The sequence below is a fragment of the Oenanthe melanoleuca genome, chromosome 18, assembly GCF_029582105.1.
Source record: "Oenanthe melanoleuca isolate GR-GAL-2019-014 chromosome 18, OMel1.0, whole genome shotgun sequence".
NCBI lineage: Eukaryota > Metazoa > Chordata > Aves > Passeriformes > Muscicapidae > Oenanthe > Oenanthe melanoleuca.
Window position 1 is genome coordinate 7158927 of NC_079351.1, and position 13870 is coordinate 7172796.

General features: G+C 60.0%; 2 protein-coding genes across 2 annotated transcripts in view; both read left to right on the forward strand.

Moving 5' to 3' along the window:
- Nucleotides 1-4278, forward strand: part of LOC130260446 (uncharacterized) — a 4663-nt gene extending 385 nt beyond the window's left edge. The window contains exon 2 of the mRNA XM_056505882.1: nt 127-4278. Coding sequence (XP_056361857.1) covers nt 3222-4223 — 1002 coding nt within the window. The 5' untranslated portion in view covers nt 127-3221 and the 3' untranslated portion in view covers nt 4224-4278. The remainder of the gene's footprint in view (nt 1-126) is intronic.
- A 2276-nt stretch (nt 4279-6554) lies between these two features.
- SPHK1 (sphingosine kinase 1) lies at nt 6555-13870 on the forward strand. Its single transcript, XM_056505876.1, has 5 exons — nt 6555-7081; nt 11145-11294; nt 11763-11857; nt 12074-12189; nt 12674-13870. The coding sequence occupies exons 1-5, from the start codon at nt 6562-6564 to the stop codon at nt 13446-13448; spliced, it is 1656 nt and encodes a 551-aa protein (XP_056361851.1). The 5' UTR covers nt 6555-6561; the 3' UTR covers nt 13449-13870.

The following is a 13870-nucleotide window of genomic DNA, read 5'->3' on the forward strand; positions in this document are numbered from 1 at the left end:
TATGTTATATGCATGGAATATATATCTCGATATATATATATATAAGGAGGAGGTGAAACTTGGCTGAATATATAGGTATTTACATGTTACTTTAAATTTTTTATATATGTGCAATAAACATTTCAGCCTCGGCAGCTGGGAGAATGACAGGAGGTGACAACTGTTGGGATCAGGATGGATGGTCAGGATGGATCAGAGCACCCCCACAGTGCAGCAGAAATGAGGATACATGACAATAATTAAGTATCACCAGGAAGGCAAATTGCATTAATTTAATCATCAGCATCACCCCCCATCACTCGTTTCGCCCTGGAGGGAGAGGTTTTTCCTGGCAGTTTTCTAAGTTGCTGTGCAATACCTGTGTCCTCCCAGCTGGGCGTGAGTGAGGAGGAGGAGGAGGTCCTGTTCAGGACATGGATGAGGTTCCCCTCCATGACCCAGTGGCTTTCCAGCTGCTCCAGCACGTGACAGCCACAGTGCCTCCAGCAGTGACTCCCTGTCACAGACTCAGCTGCGAGCTGCCATCCCTCACACTGACACTTCATTAAAGGTTGTCTCTCTCAAACATCCTCCATGCAAACAAGACAGAATTGTCACTTCCCCTCTGTACTGCCCAAGGACTGGGATGGAGAGTTTTGTCTTCCTCCACCACACTTGGTGACCTTACCTGTCCTTGCAGTTCCAACCCCACACCTCCCTCCTGCTGTGCCTCTGCAAGTCCTAAATTCATGCCTTGTCAGGGCAGGGGCTATTCCAGCTTGACTCCCACATCCCAGCTCGTTCCCCTAGGGGAGGCAAGAGCTGACAGCATCAGCTGCCTGAGTTCACTCTGAGGAGGCAGCACCAGCCAGGCGTGAGATTCTGATCAGGCCTTCAGGCTGGCATCATCCTGGGATGAATCCACAACATCCATCAGCCACAGAGCCCAGACCCCCCTCCTGGGCACCCCAACCCCAAGCTGAGAGCAGTCACAGCACCCATGGTACAGACAGTCACTCCTCACAGACTGCTGCCTTTATCCTTCAAAAAATTTGGTGGGAGCCAGACTTTCTGTGATGTAGGAAGCTGACTGCTTCCCGAGGTCCCTCCTGCACCCACCAGAGAAATGGCAGTTCCCAGGGAAGCCAGGGACATCTTGCTGCAGGGACATCCAAGCAGAGGGGCATTCCCAAAGGGTGGGGAGGGAATCTTGCCACTGCAGGAGCCATAGCACATCCCTCTGCAGAGCACTCAGCCTCCCACCAACTCCCTCCCTCCAGAGACCTGCTGTTGCCCTCCTCTATAAAGCCCTTCCCTGCCTGGAATCAGGCATGTGGAGAAGAAAAGGCTGTTTATCCCTTTCCCAGCTGGCTCCTTGCTCAGCAGCCTCAGCACAGCAGCCATGGGATGATGCTGTGGCCTCTGAGTGCCCCCAGCCTCTGCTTTGCCCTCCAGGTCTGCCAGCACTCTCCTCATGTCACCATTCCTGCTGTCCTGTGAGGTGCTCAGAGCCATCTCAGCCATAAGGAATGGATCTCATCGGCTTTGTCACTTCCCTGCCCTTTTCCCAGCTGCTGAGGTTGAGATGCAACAAGTTTGTAGGTTCTGCTACAAGGCGTGCACACCTTTGAGGGTCTGGGAATCCCAAAACCCCCAGTTCTGTGCTCCTGATATTCCCCCTCAGTGAATTACTGGCTCATCCCTGCGGGGAGAGGCCAAAGCCTCACAGGTGTGGCCCTGTGAGTCCCACCGGGATCGTTGTTGAAGCTGCAGGGTTGGGATCAGCCCTGGGAAGGGTGGCAGGCAGAGATCACGGTGTTATCACTGCCACAACCAGCCTTTCTCCTGGAAAGGGGAGCGACTCTGATTTCTCTGTGGGCTGAAGGTCACGCTCGGTTTTACAGCCTGGCAAAGGAGAAGAAAGGAGCAATTCTGTTTACTTAGGGAGTCATTAATATCCCAGCTCCTGGCATGTACAGAGGCAGCAGGAACCTCCCCCACAGAGCAGCAGAGAGAGAGGCTGTGCAGCCCTTTATTATTCCATTATCAGCCAGGCAGGATTAGGAGGGCGGGTCAGGGAACAGTGCCGGCTTTGAGCAGCTTTAGCTTCTTTCCAAAGGCTTATCCCGGCTCAGTCTCACTCTCTGGACTCAACTCACTTATTCTCTGTGTGGAGGGGTTTGAGTAATGCTGGGGAGAGAGTGGGCACGGGGTCATGGAGCTTTAATAGCCCAGCAGGCAAAACCTGGGAGGTTCCTTTAGCAGGAACTCATTTTGTATGTTGAATTTCAGAGACTAGGGAGGGCAGTTTCTCAGTTCCGCCAACTCCCTCATTCTCCCCGGGGAAAATCAAGCCTCGGCGCTGTTTTGGGGCAGTTCCGTGCTCGGGACAACCCGGTGCTGGGGCGGGACAGCCATTCCAAGCGGCTTCCTGCAGCGCTGGACGAGGTTTTGCTCTTTGTTCTTACCCAAGTTTCTCCCTGGAGCCCGGGTGGGGTGGCCGGAGCATACCGATCCCAGCCCGGCAAGGAAGGAGGAGCCGTGGGAACTGAGGCAGCAAATCTCTCTTCTTCTTTCCCAGGCCAGAAATGGGGTTTGGGATGGGATGATATGTTTCCCCCCGTAATTCCACTCTGGGAATGCTGCCCGCCGGCATGGAGCATCGCCGCAGGGATCACCCCTGGATTGGGATCGAGCGTCCCAGCTCAGCCCCAGCCAGGTGGTTCTCATTGCAACCTCTGACTCACCTCCCAAAAATTCCTGCGCTCACATCATGGCAGGAAACCGCTACCGGGAAGTGGTAAAAGCCCTGGACGGCCTGAAATTCGGCTTTCCCCAGCGAAGGGGGAGATCAAACGGCAGACTTTGGCCTCAGTCCCTCTGACGCCAGGGCTTGTCATCGGGGGGATGTCTCGGCGAGCGAGTGGTGGGTGTGTGGTTCCTCCAGACTCAGCAGCTTTTTTGCCTGGAGTTTGGGAGTGTTTTCCCTGAGGAGGCCTGAGCTCAGAAATATTTTTAAGCAAATTATCAGCTGGGAGGAATGAGCTCAGCTCGTCGGCATTGTTCAGGGCTGTGCCGGCAGCTGCCGAGAGCTCAGCGGAGCGTTGGGGAGCAGCCCCCAACAAGTTGTAGAGCCTGGCTGTGATTTAAGAGCTGCCACAAAAAAAAAAAAAAACAAAAAACCCTGAGCTTCTTGGAGGCTGAGAGAAGCTGGATTTTGGGGGAAACCTGCCACCTGGGTCATGGAGACAGGTAAAAAGGTGCAGCCACTTTCCCGAGTTCTGCAGCAAATCAGTGACAGAGCCCAGACCTGTGTCCTAGTTGAGTATGATGTCTCAGTCACTCTCCTCCCGGAGATATCTCTGCTAGCTCTGTCCCCTCCAGCTCTGTGCCCCGTGTCAGCCCCAGCCCCGCGGCGGGGAGGGGCTGATCCGCATGGAAACGGCTCCATCTCGGCACCGGCCGCTCCCGCAGGAGCTGCCTGGAAAGTTCCCACTGCTGCAGTCGGTGCCTGTCCCCCTGCCAAGCCTGCAGCCCTGCCAGCCCCGATGCAGCGCCAGCCGCGCTATTTCTGGCTCCACCTTGAGACACGTACCTTCAGCAGTGGGAACGATGCTAAAAGAGATGGATTCGGGAGGAGTGCATCCCCCTCCCGTTCCCGTCCCCGGGTGGCTGCCGGCGGACGCGGCAGGGCGGGCAGGGATGTGGAGGAGCTGTGTGCCTCGAAGGGAAGCACTGCAGTTCATCTTGCAGCAGAGGCACGTCCTCTGCACACCTCCTCCGGGATTGTGCTGCGGCAGTGGGACCCCGAAATCCGGGTCTGCTCTGGCACCGAGAGCCCCAGGTCTCTGCTGCAGCCCCCAGGGGCACGAAGGGTTGTGGAAGGCGTGGGAAGCCCCCAGGCTCTGTGCTTTTCTTTCCCCAAGATAACTCCCAGTGCAGATCAGCTCCTCCAGCATCTGGGGGCAGGAGCAGGAGGAGTCCGGGGCCGGAGGGAGCTGAGCGAGGTTATTGATGTATTTAACCCTTGGCTTCTTGCACAAGGCAAACCTCGTCTGCTGTTTATGCCTCGGTTTCCCCAAATTCAGGGTACACATCAGCTTGCCCAGCGAACCCAGGGCACGGTGTTTCAAATGTACAAACCTTCTCCACCAAATGATGTCTGCGGAGTCTGGGATACCCCAGGTTTCCTCCGGGGACAGGAGCTGGAGGGGTGTTTGCTCTTGAAGGAAGACTGGTGGTGATGGCTGGACTGGACGCTCTGCCCCATGGGGGAATCCTCTTTGCAGTGAGGAAGGAAGTGGGCTGTCCCCCCATCACGCCAGCTCCGTGCCACATCCCCGCATCGCATCCCGGCACTCCCCTCCCACACACACGGCCCGAGCAGCGCCGCGCGGGCGGGAATGGAGCCGATCAGGACAAACCCGACCGGCAGTCGCCTGCCCACAGCTGGGAGCTGCTGAGCACCCTTTGGGCTGCCCTTGGGGTCGAGGGGCCTCGTTAAGGCTCTCATAATTAAGATAGCCCCAAACGACTGGTTATCAGCACGGGGAAGGAAGTGATCCCACTTCCGCGTTAGACATCACATCTGGAGGCAAGCAAGTGGTGTCTGTGTGGACTGAGCTGAATCAGCCTGTGGCTGTGGAGAGCAAAGGGACCTGCCTGGGGCTGCTGGTGGCCACTGTGCTGGTCACAGCATGGAGCGGGCATTCAAGGATGGTACAGCATCGGGTCAGTCTTCTAGGAAGTCCCCACAGACCAGAACAGAGACTGAAAAGCCCTGTCTGTGTCTCCTCTGCCATCACAGAGGCTGAGCCTGTGCCAGTCCCTGTCTGAGACAAACCTGGCTGCAGCCCCCAGCCCTTGGCATCCCCACCATGCACAGCCCCTCCCCAACCCTTCCTGCACTCATTGCCAGCCCTGACACTTCCTAGTGAAGCCACTCTCAGCTCCTTTCCCCACAGCACGAGCATGGCCAGCAGAGCCTGGACAGGCATTCCACTCCTATTTAAAGCACAGACTGGCAGGACAAAGGGGGATCCCTGCGGCGCAGGGGCACAGGGCCTTGGACGGATGTAGCATGGTGAGGACAGAGCCCAAAGCAGCCTCGTCGTCCCATGGCACCTGCCAGGAGCGATGGGACAGCTGCTCTCACATCCTCCCAACACGAGTCATGCCTTCCTGAGCGGAAATTGGGAACGGGTTAGTCACCGAGAAGGGTGAGGGGCAGGTCAGGACGCTGCACTCCCCGGCATCCAGCTATTTCCTCCCATGACACCTTGCTGAGGAACCTCGGGGCTGTTTACAAACGCTGGACTGTGTCATGGCAGCGGCCCGGGAAGCGGCTGAGCCCGAATCTCACCCAGAATCAGCTGTGAGTGCTGCAGTTCCCAAACCAAAAGCATCAGGGTTGGGAGCAGGTTTTGCCCCTCCGAGCATCCCTTTGTACCCACAGTGCCCAGGGAAGTCTTTCTGGAAGGCAAAATGCTCCAGATCACAGAATCTCGGCTCTCCTTATAGGTCTGCTCTGGGAAAACAAGACTTAACCATGTTATCTGCCCAGCTGGTCATCCTGTGCCCTCCCTGCAATTTCTTGGCCAGTTCCAGAAGGTTTAAGCAGGGACAGAGGGCTCACTGCTAATTAAACTGCCCAAAGTGTGAGGAGTGATGCCTCCCTGAGGTGCAAGCTCAAGGTTAGGACAGAGCTACATCCATGGGGAATTGGTTGGCAAAAACAAAAATCCTTGTTGGGCTGGGCCAGACCCCTTGGAGCCCAGCAGTCCCTTGGGAGGGTGAGGTCAGTCCTGTTGCCAACAAAAACTGCTGTCAATGATTTTTGCTAGCTGCCGTGAACACAAAGCAGCTCCCAGCCTTGCTGACACCCTCCAGACAATTCCCCTGAGCTCTGTCCCCAGAGCTCTGTGCCCCAAAGGTGGGATACACAGCACAGCCCACCTCCCTCCACGGGGCTTCATGCCCACGGCAACCTCCAACCCCCAGGGATACCTGAAGGCGAGCCACCAGTAATGGGTAGCACATCATCCCTCTCCATCCTTCCTCCTGCAAGTGTCCCACGCCGTTTGCCCAGTCCTCACCCCTCGCCGTGCCTCGATCTCTCCAGGCCCCCACTTCACTCCCCTCATACTTGGACAGATGCAGAAATGGTGTTAAAACGTTGTTCAGTCCAACGTGGGGGCTCCAGGGACACCTGCGCCATTGCCCATCCGTGCCTTGCTGGGAATGATGTGCAGGAACTGGGGCGGGGGTGGCTGCCGGCTGCTCTGCCTCCCCTCTCCCGGCGTGACCGTGGGTCTGTTCCTTGTCATCCCCAGCACCGTGGGAGCACCCACGCCAGACACCCACCCCGGCAGCGCAGAACCACCCGCGGCAAAGCCACGGCGTCCCTTTGCCCCCGCCCGTCTGCAGAGCCGGTTCCCCCGCGGAGCACTGCCCGGAGCGCGGGGCGGCGCTTGGGGAAACTGAGGCAACTGGCGGGGGGTGTGGGGGGTACCGGGCCAGCCCCGGGACGGGCCCCCCTCGGCGAGGGAAGAGGTGGCCGGGGGGTGGGTGGGTTAAATTTTTATGAATGGGGCCGCCCCGCCTGCCATCGCCGGGCGTCAGCAGCGAGCGGCGGCGGGCGGCGCTCCCCGGTGCCTCCCGCTCCGCTCCGCGCCCGCTCCGCCGATGGCCGCCGGCCGCCGCGCTCCCCCGGAGCCCGGCGGGGGCCCGGTGCTGCTGCAAGGCATCTTCGGCGCGGGGCCGGCCCCCGGTGCCGCCGCCTGCTCGCTGTCCCTGACGGCCCGGGAGCTGCAGGTGCGGCGTGCCGGCGGCTGCTCGGGCGGCTCGGCCGGTCCCGACGCCGCGCTCCGCCTGGCCGACTGCGTGGGCTCGGCCGCCTTCCCCGCGGCCGCGGCCGCCGCCTGCTTCTCGCTGGTGTGTTACCCGCTGCGGGGGCCGCGCTGGGGGCCGCCCGCCCGCCAGCGCCTGGAGCGGACCTTCCGCGTCTCCCGGGGTCCCGACGCTGAGAGCAACCTGCGCATCGCCCAGGCCTGGAGCCGCCGCATCCGCGAGCTCGCCGTGCCCGCCGTGCCCGCGCAGGACGGTGAGTGCCGAGCCCCTGCGCGCTCCCCGGCACCGCTTCCCGCGGGGCTCGCTGCGCCGGGGCCGTGCGGGGGTCGCGGTCGGGGTCGCTCCGCCGCTGTGGGGCTGTGCCCGAACCGCGGGCGCTGCGGGGTGTCGCGTTCCGGGGGCACCGGGGGGGACACAGGCGGGTGGTGACCCGCGTCACCGTGGGGTCACTCTGACACCCCCTTCCCCCCACTTTCACCGAGTCTACGGGAACAGGGATAGGTTGTTTTTCCTCCCCTTTCACCCTTAATTTGAAGGGACATGGTCACACTATGGGGGCCCATCCTCCCCCATTGCTCCCGTTCGATAACTCCAAAGCTCCAAAGGGCAGCATGATCCAAGGAAAAAAAAAAGTAATCATTGCTGACGCAGGCAGGACAGGAGCCAGGCACTGTCCCCAGCAGGTGCCATCCATCACTTGGGATTTGGGGACAGGCAGATCCCCCCAGGACCCCCGCGGTCCAGCGGGATCTCAGGGCAGCCCGGCAGGGTCTGTGTTTCTGATCCTGCTCCCCTCGGGAGCTGTCAGTGTGTGGAAGGGGAGGGTCCTGCTCGGGGGCCGCGTCCCCCAGCTCCCGCAGGCAGGGCAGGGCGTGCTGGCAGATAGTTGAACATCTGAGCAGAGATTCAATTATATGCACTACTTCATTTATTTGGCTGTCCAGTCGCTCTGATCAGACTTGGAAATTAAGAGGCATGCGGTTAGAGGGATCCTGTCAAATCACATTTAGCCCAGCTCTTCCTTGCTTGGATTTTAAAATGCAGCTCTTTTTTTACATGACCTGCAGCTACAAAACAACTTTCTGTCTCTCTTCCTAAAGAATTACAAAAAAATCCAGTGGAATGGGGTGAGGGCAGAACCAGTTCCCCAGCTCTATTTCCAGCCTGAACTCTGCAGCTGGAAGTCTCCAAGCGCTTTCCAACCCTCGCCCTTTGAGCAGGCGGTGCGAAGGTGCCGGGGCAGGAGCAGCTCGTTGCACGCAGGGCCCTCGGGGCAGCGGGGGGAAGGAGGATGGGAGAAGGCAGTGCAGAATTTTGCAGTCACTTTTCTCGCTGAGGGACATCAAGATTTGCAATCCTCCTCCCTTAGTTTGGGACAGAGCTAAAAATGCCCCTCGTCCACACCCTGCTCTCGCACGTGCCGGCAGAGAGGCCTGTGCAGGGCTGATAAGGCCGTGCTGGGAAGCTGTGGGTGAGTCCCTGCAGAGAGTCCTGTCACCCTGTCCCCATGGGGAGGGGACCTGGGGAGCCACCAGCGATCCCATCCTGGTGCTGTTGCAGCTCTAGCATCCTCTGGGATAAAAGCCCTGTGGAATGCTGCAGTAGGGATAAAGGGATGATTCCCCCTGTTCATTTCACCCCAGGGATAAACAGAATGTTCCTCAGCAGCTGATAACCCCAAAGCTGGAGCTGCCTGCAGGGTGTCCCAAACTGGAACTATCCAGGAGTGAACAAACTTCCCCCAGACTTGTGTCCCAAAAGGGAAATCCAGCCCCAGGAAGCTGAAGCCCAGCCTTATTCTGCCTGGCACACTTGCTCCTTGTGCCCAGAGAGTTTCCAGAAGGATGCAGAGATGCAGTGGAGTGGCTTGGGCTGCAGACAGCAGAGCTGTGGCAGTGTGGTCCCAGCCTGAGCACAGCCAGGACACATGACATGGGAGGATGTGGGCAGAGGGAGCAGAGCTTGTGGCACAGCTGGAGCCCCTTCCTCCTGCTGACTCAGATTCTGCTCTACTCAGCATTTGAGGCTGAAAGCGACCACACTGTGCTGGGAAGTGGAATCTTGCTGGGATGCCAGGGACTGGCCAGTGTTGTGCAACAGGAAGGGTTGGATGGCTCAGGATGCTGCTGAAATCTGTCTCCCTGTGCATCACCATTGCTGGGCTCCAGCTCTGATCCAGTACTGTCCAGTTCCACCACAGGGCTGAGCCTGGTGCTGCTGGTGTGACCAGCCCCACACTGGGATCACTCCTGTCACTACTCACAGCCTGGTACCATTAATCTGTCCCTTGGCAGGGAGTTGTGGCAGCCCTCTGAGCAGGGTTTGTTTTCCCCTCCAGCCAAGGAGTTGATCCTCGGGGTCTCAGCCTTTCCCTGTTGCCCAGAGGAGGCAAGGGGCAGCACCCAAAGGTCTGGGCAGGATTTTTAGGCGAGACTCAGCTGCAGCTCCGTGTGCGTGAGAAACAATGTTCCTGGTTAACACCGTGGGGTTAAAAACTGCATTTAGGCTTTTGAAGTGCCTTTGGCTTTTGCTTTTCAATATCCAGTACTTGAGGGGGGAAAGAGAGAGAAAAGTCCCCAGAGAGAAAGCAGCTGGGGCTTGGGCTCAAACTCTGCATGAGCGCTTGTCTGCATTTGCTTGCAGGGGTTTCAGTGTCTGTGGGGACCAGGGAAGCTCTGAAGGGCTGGGAGCAGGGTCATCCCAGCCCTGGGGTTGCTTTTTGTTATCCCTGACCCAAGCTGGAGTGGCCTTTGCTCTGGGTGCTTCACTGCTTTCCCCCAGGGCAGCTGGTCCCTTTCTGTCTGGAACCCACTGATAAGGGGCTGGGGAGGGTGGAGGGGGAACCACTGGCCCTGGGCAGCGGTGAGGAGAACCAGCTTGGAGCCAGTGCCTGGAGCCAGCCTGGAGCCAGTGCCCAGGGCTGGCACCTGGAGCCAACCTGGAGCCATTGCCTGGAGCCAGGCTCAGCCCCAGGGCTGTCACAGGCAGATCTTTGTTGTGGGTTTGGTTGCAGGTCCCAAGCAGCTGGTGAGGGGACAAGGAGGTGTCCTGGAGGGTGACAGCACCGCTGGGCTATAACCATGGGGCAGGAAATAATCCTGGTGATGATGAAGTCAGCAGAGCTCTGTGCGCTCCCAGGGCTGGGACAGTCATGGAGATGGGATGCTCCAGTCCCACCTCCCTCCAGGCAGCTTGTGGTGCTCATAACCATGACTGGTGGGATGCTGGATGTCACCTAGGAGAGGTGACACATGTGGTGTCCTCCATGGCCCCACGTTCACCTCTCCCCACCACTGTCCCCACTGTGGGTGGCAGGAGAGGTTTAGCTGTAGAACCCCAACTCTTGTGTTCAAACAGCTCAAATCTGTGCACATGTGCAGATGAGGTGGGGGCGCCCCCAGTGCCACGGGGTCTCAGAGGGGATTCCCAGCCCAGGACAGTGCTGGGAAAGGCCTCTGCTGTCCTGACTCAGCAGCTCTTCCTGCTGAGTCAGCAGGTGCAGCCTTGTGCAGGACCCATGTGCTGGGGTGGGCACCCACACCCCCCAGGTCACAGCTCAGGGGGCACAGAGCTGGTTGGGACATCCTAAACAACCCCAGAACTGGCTCCTCCCTGCAGAGCCTCCTCCTGCAGGGATCTCCAGAGGTGCTGGGGGGCCCTGAGGCCTTTGTAACTTCAGGGTTTGGGGTGCCCAGCAGCTTCCGGGGTTCCTGCCCTCCTCCTCCTCCTCCCTGTGCTTCCCTCACAGAGCAGCTTAGCAGCCTCCCCCTGCCCCCCTGCATGGGGACCACTGGGCTTGGGGAAGGAGAGGCTGGATCAACTGGGGAGGCAGAGGGATGGGACCCCTGCCAGGTTTGTAATTCCAGCCCGGCCCAGGCCCCCGCAGGCGAAACCTGAGCCCCGTGGGGAGCAGGGGAAGCAGCAGCGTCCGTCTGCCAGCACAACTGTCTGCCCTGGCCCCGCTCCAGCTGGGTGGATGCAGGGAATTGGAACCTGGAGCTCTCATCCCCCCACTCTGGTATGGCTGGAGCACTGCAGGGCTCCATCCTCTGTGTGAACATGTCTGCTGATTGTGGGGGAGCTCAAATGAGTCCCTGTGTCCTCTCTCTGGCACCTCTCCAGCATTCCCAGCAGGGACCCTCCATCCCTGCTCACCCCCCTTGTCTCTGGGTAGGGATGCAGCCCAGAGAGCTTGCCAAGATGGGGGAGGGCCAGTTCCCCTTTCCCTTTTGGTTTTGGCAAATGCTGGCCTGGCTGGGAAAGCCCTCCCAGGGCAGAGCCATGAGGCAGCACCCTGAGCCCCCTGTCCCCCCCAGGTGACAGCTATGGGGTGCTGCCCCGGCCCTGCCACGCGCTGGTGCTGCTGAACCCACAGAGCGGCTCTGGCCGTGCCCTCGATGACTTCCAGGCTGTGGTGCAGCCCATGCTGGCCGAGGCAGACATTGCCACCACTGTCTTCGTCACTGGTGAGTCCATGAGCTCCTTCTCCTTCTCCTTCTCCTTCTCCTTCTCCTTCTCCTTCTCCTTCTCCTTCTCCTTCTCCTTCTCCTTCTTCTCCTTCTCCTTCTTTCTCCTTCTCCTTCTCCTTCTCCTTCTCCTTCTCCTTCTCCTTCTCCTTCTCCTTCTCCTTCTTTCTCCTTCTCCTTCTCCTCTCCTCCTTCTCTTCTTCTCCTCCTTTCCCTGGGATCCTAACTGGGCCCTGCCACGTGGGGACAGGTTCCTCCAAGAGCCTTTGTCTCTGTATCAGCACAGCTCTGGGTCCCACAGGATGTTGCACTTGAGGAGTGACTGCCTTGCCTCTTGCATCCCTGTCTGGGGTCACCATCTGGGGCTGGGGTCACCATCTGGGGCTGGGGTCACTGTCTGGGGGGTGGCAGCAGGAAGGGCAGAGGGATGGAGGGTGATGTTCCAAATCTCTCCACTTTCCCCAACAGAGAGACCCCACCATGCCCATGAGAAGGTGCGAGATGAGGACCTGTCGCAGTGGGACACCTTGGTGGTCATGTCTGGGGACGGGCTGCTGTTCGAGGTGAGAGCACCATGGGGCTGGGCTGAGAGCTGGGAAGAGGGGGTTCCTGGGGCAGGAGCCAAGCTCTGAGTCACAAAGTCAGGCAGGGAATGGCAAAGGAGAGATGGCACCAAGCTTGGAACAAAGCAGACATCACCTCTGTCCTGCTCTGGGCAGGGGCACCATGGGCTCTGCTCCCCCCAGGGCTGGGCAGCACAGGCTCCTTCCTCCCTGCAGGTGGTGAATGGGCTGATGGAGCGCCCAGACTGGAAGGAGGCCATGAAGAAGCCACTGTGCATCCTGCCAGGAGGCTCTGGGAATGCCCTGGCTGCCTCCATCAACTACTATGCAGGGTGAGTCCCAGCCCCGTGGGGCATCCACTGCCTTCCAGCAGGGCTGCACTGGAACCACGTGGGGATGAGGGAAGGGAAAGGCTGTGAGGGGCTCCAGCCCAGGGAAGGGTGCTGGGATGCCCAGGAGTGCCTGGCAGGGTCCTCACTCCCCTCAGGCTGGTGCAGCACAGCCCCAGTTGTGAGCAAGGGATTAATCCCTGTGTATCCTACTCCCCCCACTCCCATTTTCCGTGTTCAGAGACTGGTGAAACTTTAACCCAAAGACCCACCCCAGGCACAGCCAATCCCACAGTGTGGAGGAACAGGATGTCCTGATTTGGTTTATCCATCCCCATCAAAACTACTCTCAGCAGCTGTTCCTGAGGGACACTGTCACCCAGCTGGGATGTGTCCCAACCATGACACAAGGGTGGGGTCTGCAGGTGGATGCTGGGGCAGCAGGAGGGGTCCTGAGCTCCAAACTCACCTTCTCCATCCCTCACAGCTACGACCACGTCGCCAAGAAAAAGCTGCTGACGAACTGCACCTTCATCCTGTGCAAGGGGCTGTACACGCAGATGGACCTGGTGTCGCTGAGCACGGCCTCGGGCAAGCACTTCTTCTCCTTCCTGGGCTTTGGCTGGGGCTTCATCTCGGACGTGGACATCGACAGCGAGAAGTACCGCTGGCTGGGCAGCGCCCGCTTCACCCTGGGCACGCTGCAGTGCCTGGCCAAGCTGCGGGTGTACCAGGGCCGCCTGTCCTACCTGCCCGTGGCCGCGGAGCAGGGCAGCTCCCCGGAGCCCCGGGACCCCCGCGGGCCCGTCACCAACGGCCACATCCCGCAGCCCGCGGGGACGGGCGCGCCCGGCTCGCTGCCCCCCGACTCGCTGCTGGCGCCGCTGGGCCAGCCCGTGCCCGCGCACTGGACCGTGGTCCCCGAGGAGGAGTTTGTGCTGGTCTATGCCATCTACCAGTCCCACCTGGGCACCAACCTGCTGATGGCGCCGGCCGCCCGGCTGCACGACGGCGTCATCCACCTCTTCTACATGAAGGCCGGCATCAGCCGCGTGACGCTGCTGAAGCTCTTCCTGGCCATGTCCAGGGGGACGCACCTGGACTTGAACTGTCCCCACCTGTGCTACGTCCCCGTCCGCGCGTTCCGCCTGGAGCCGCGGGTGGCCGCGGGCATCATGACCGTGGATGGGGAGGCGCTGGCCTGCGAGCCCGTGCAGGGCCAGGTCCATGCCCGCCTCTGCCGCGTCCTCAGCGGCTCCTGAGCTCCCCGTTCGCCCTCCCTGCGGCGCTGAGCTGCCGGCACGGCCCGGCGCGAGGGTGGCAGAGCCTTCCTCCCACTCAGGAACCCCCTCCTTCCATAGCAATAGGTCTTGAGGGGGGCGTGGGGCTCATCCCCTCGCTTGCCCCCACGCTTAGCTTTACCCCCTTGGGACAGCCAGTGCTGTTCCAAACGTGAGCCACATGCCCCGTCAGGTACTCGGTGCCGGCGAGATGCCAGCGTGTTTTATCCTGGTACGAGGTCCCGGCCCCAGGCGGCTGCGCCGGCACAGCCCCGTCCCCTCCCCGGCTCGGACGCACACGGTGGCATTGCTGTGTCCCCGCCCCGGAGCCAGTGCCACCCCCCAGGGAGGGTCAGGACCAATAGATCTAATACAATAAACCGACTTTTTAAAGAATGTTTCTA

Coding starts and splice junctions, on each gene's coding strand:
- SPHK1 (XM_056505876.1), top strand. CDS start 6,562: ATGAATGGGGCCGCCCCGCCTGCCATCGCCGGGCGTCAGCAGCGAGCG. Junction 11,295..11,762: donor CACCACTGTCTTCGTCACTG/GTGAGTCCATGA, acceptor TTTCCCCAACAG/AGAGACCCCACCATGCCCAT. Junction 12,190..12,673: donor TCCATCAACTACTATGCAGG/GTGAGTCCCAGC, acceptor CATCCCTCACAG/CTACGACCACGTCGCCAAGA.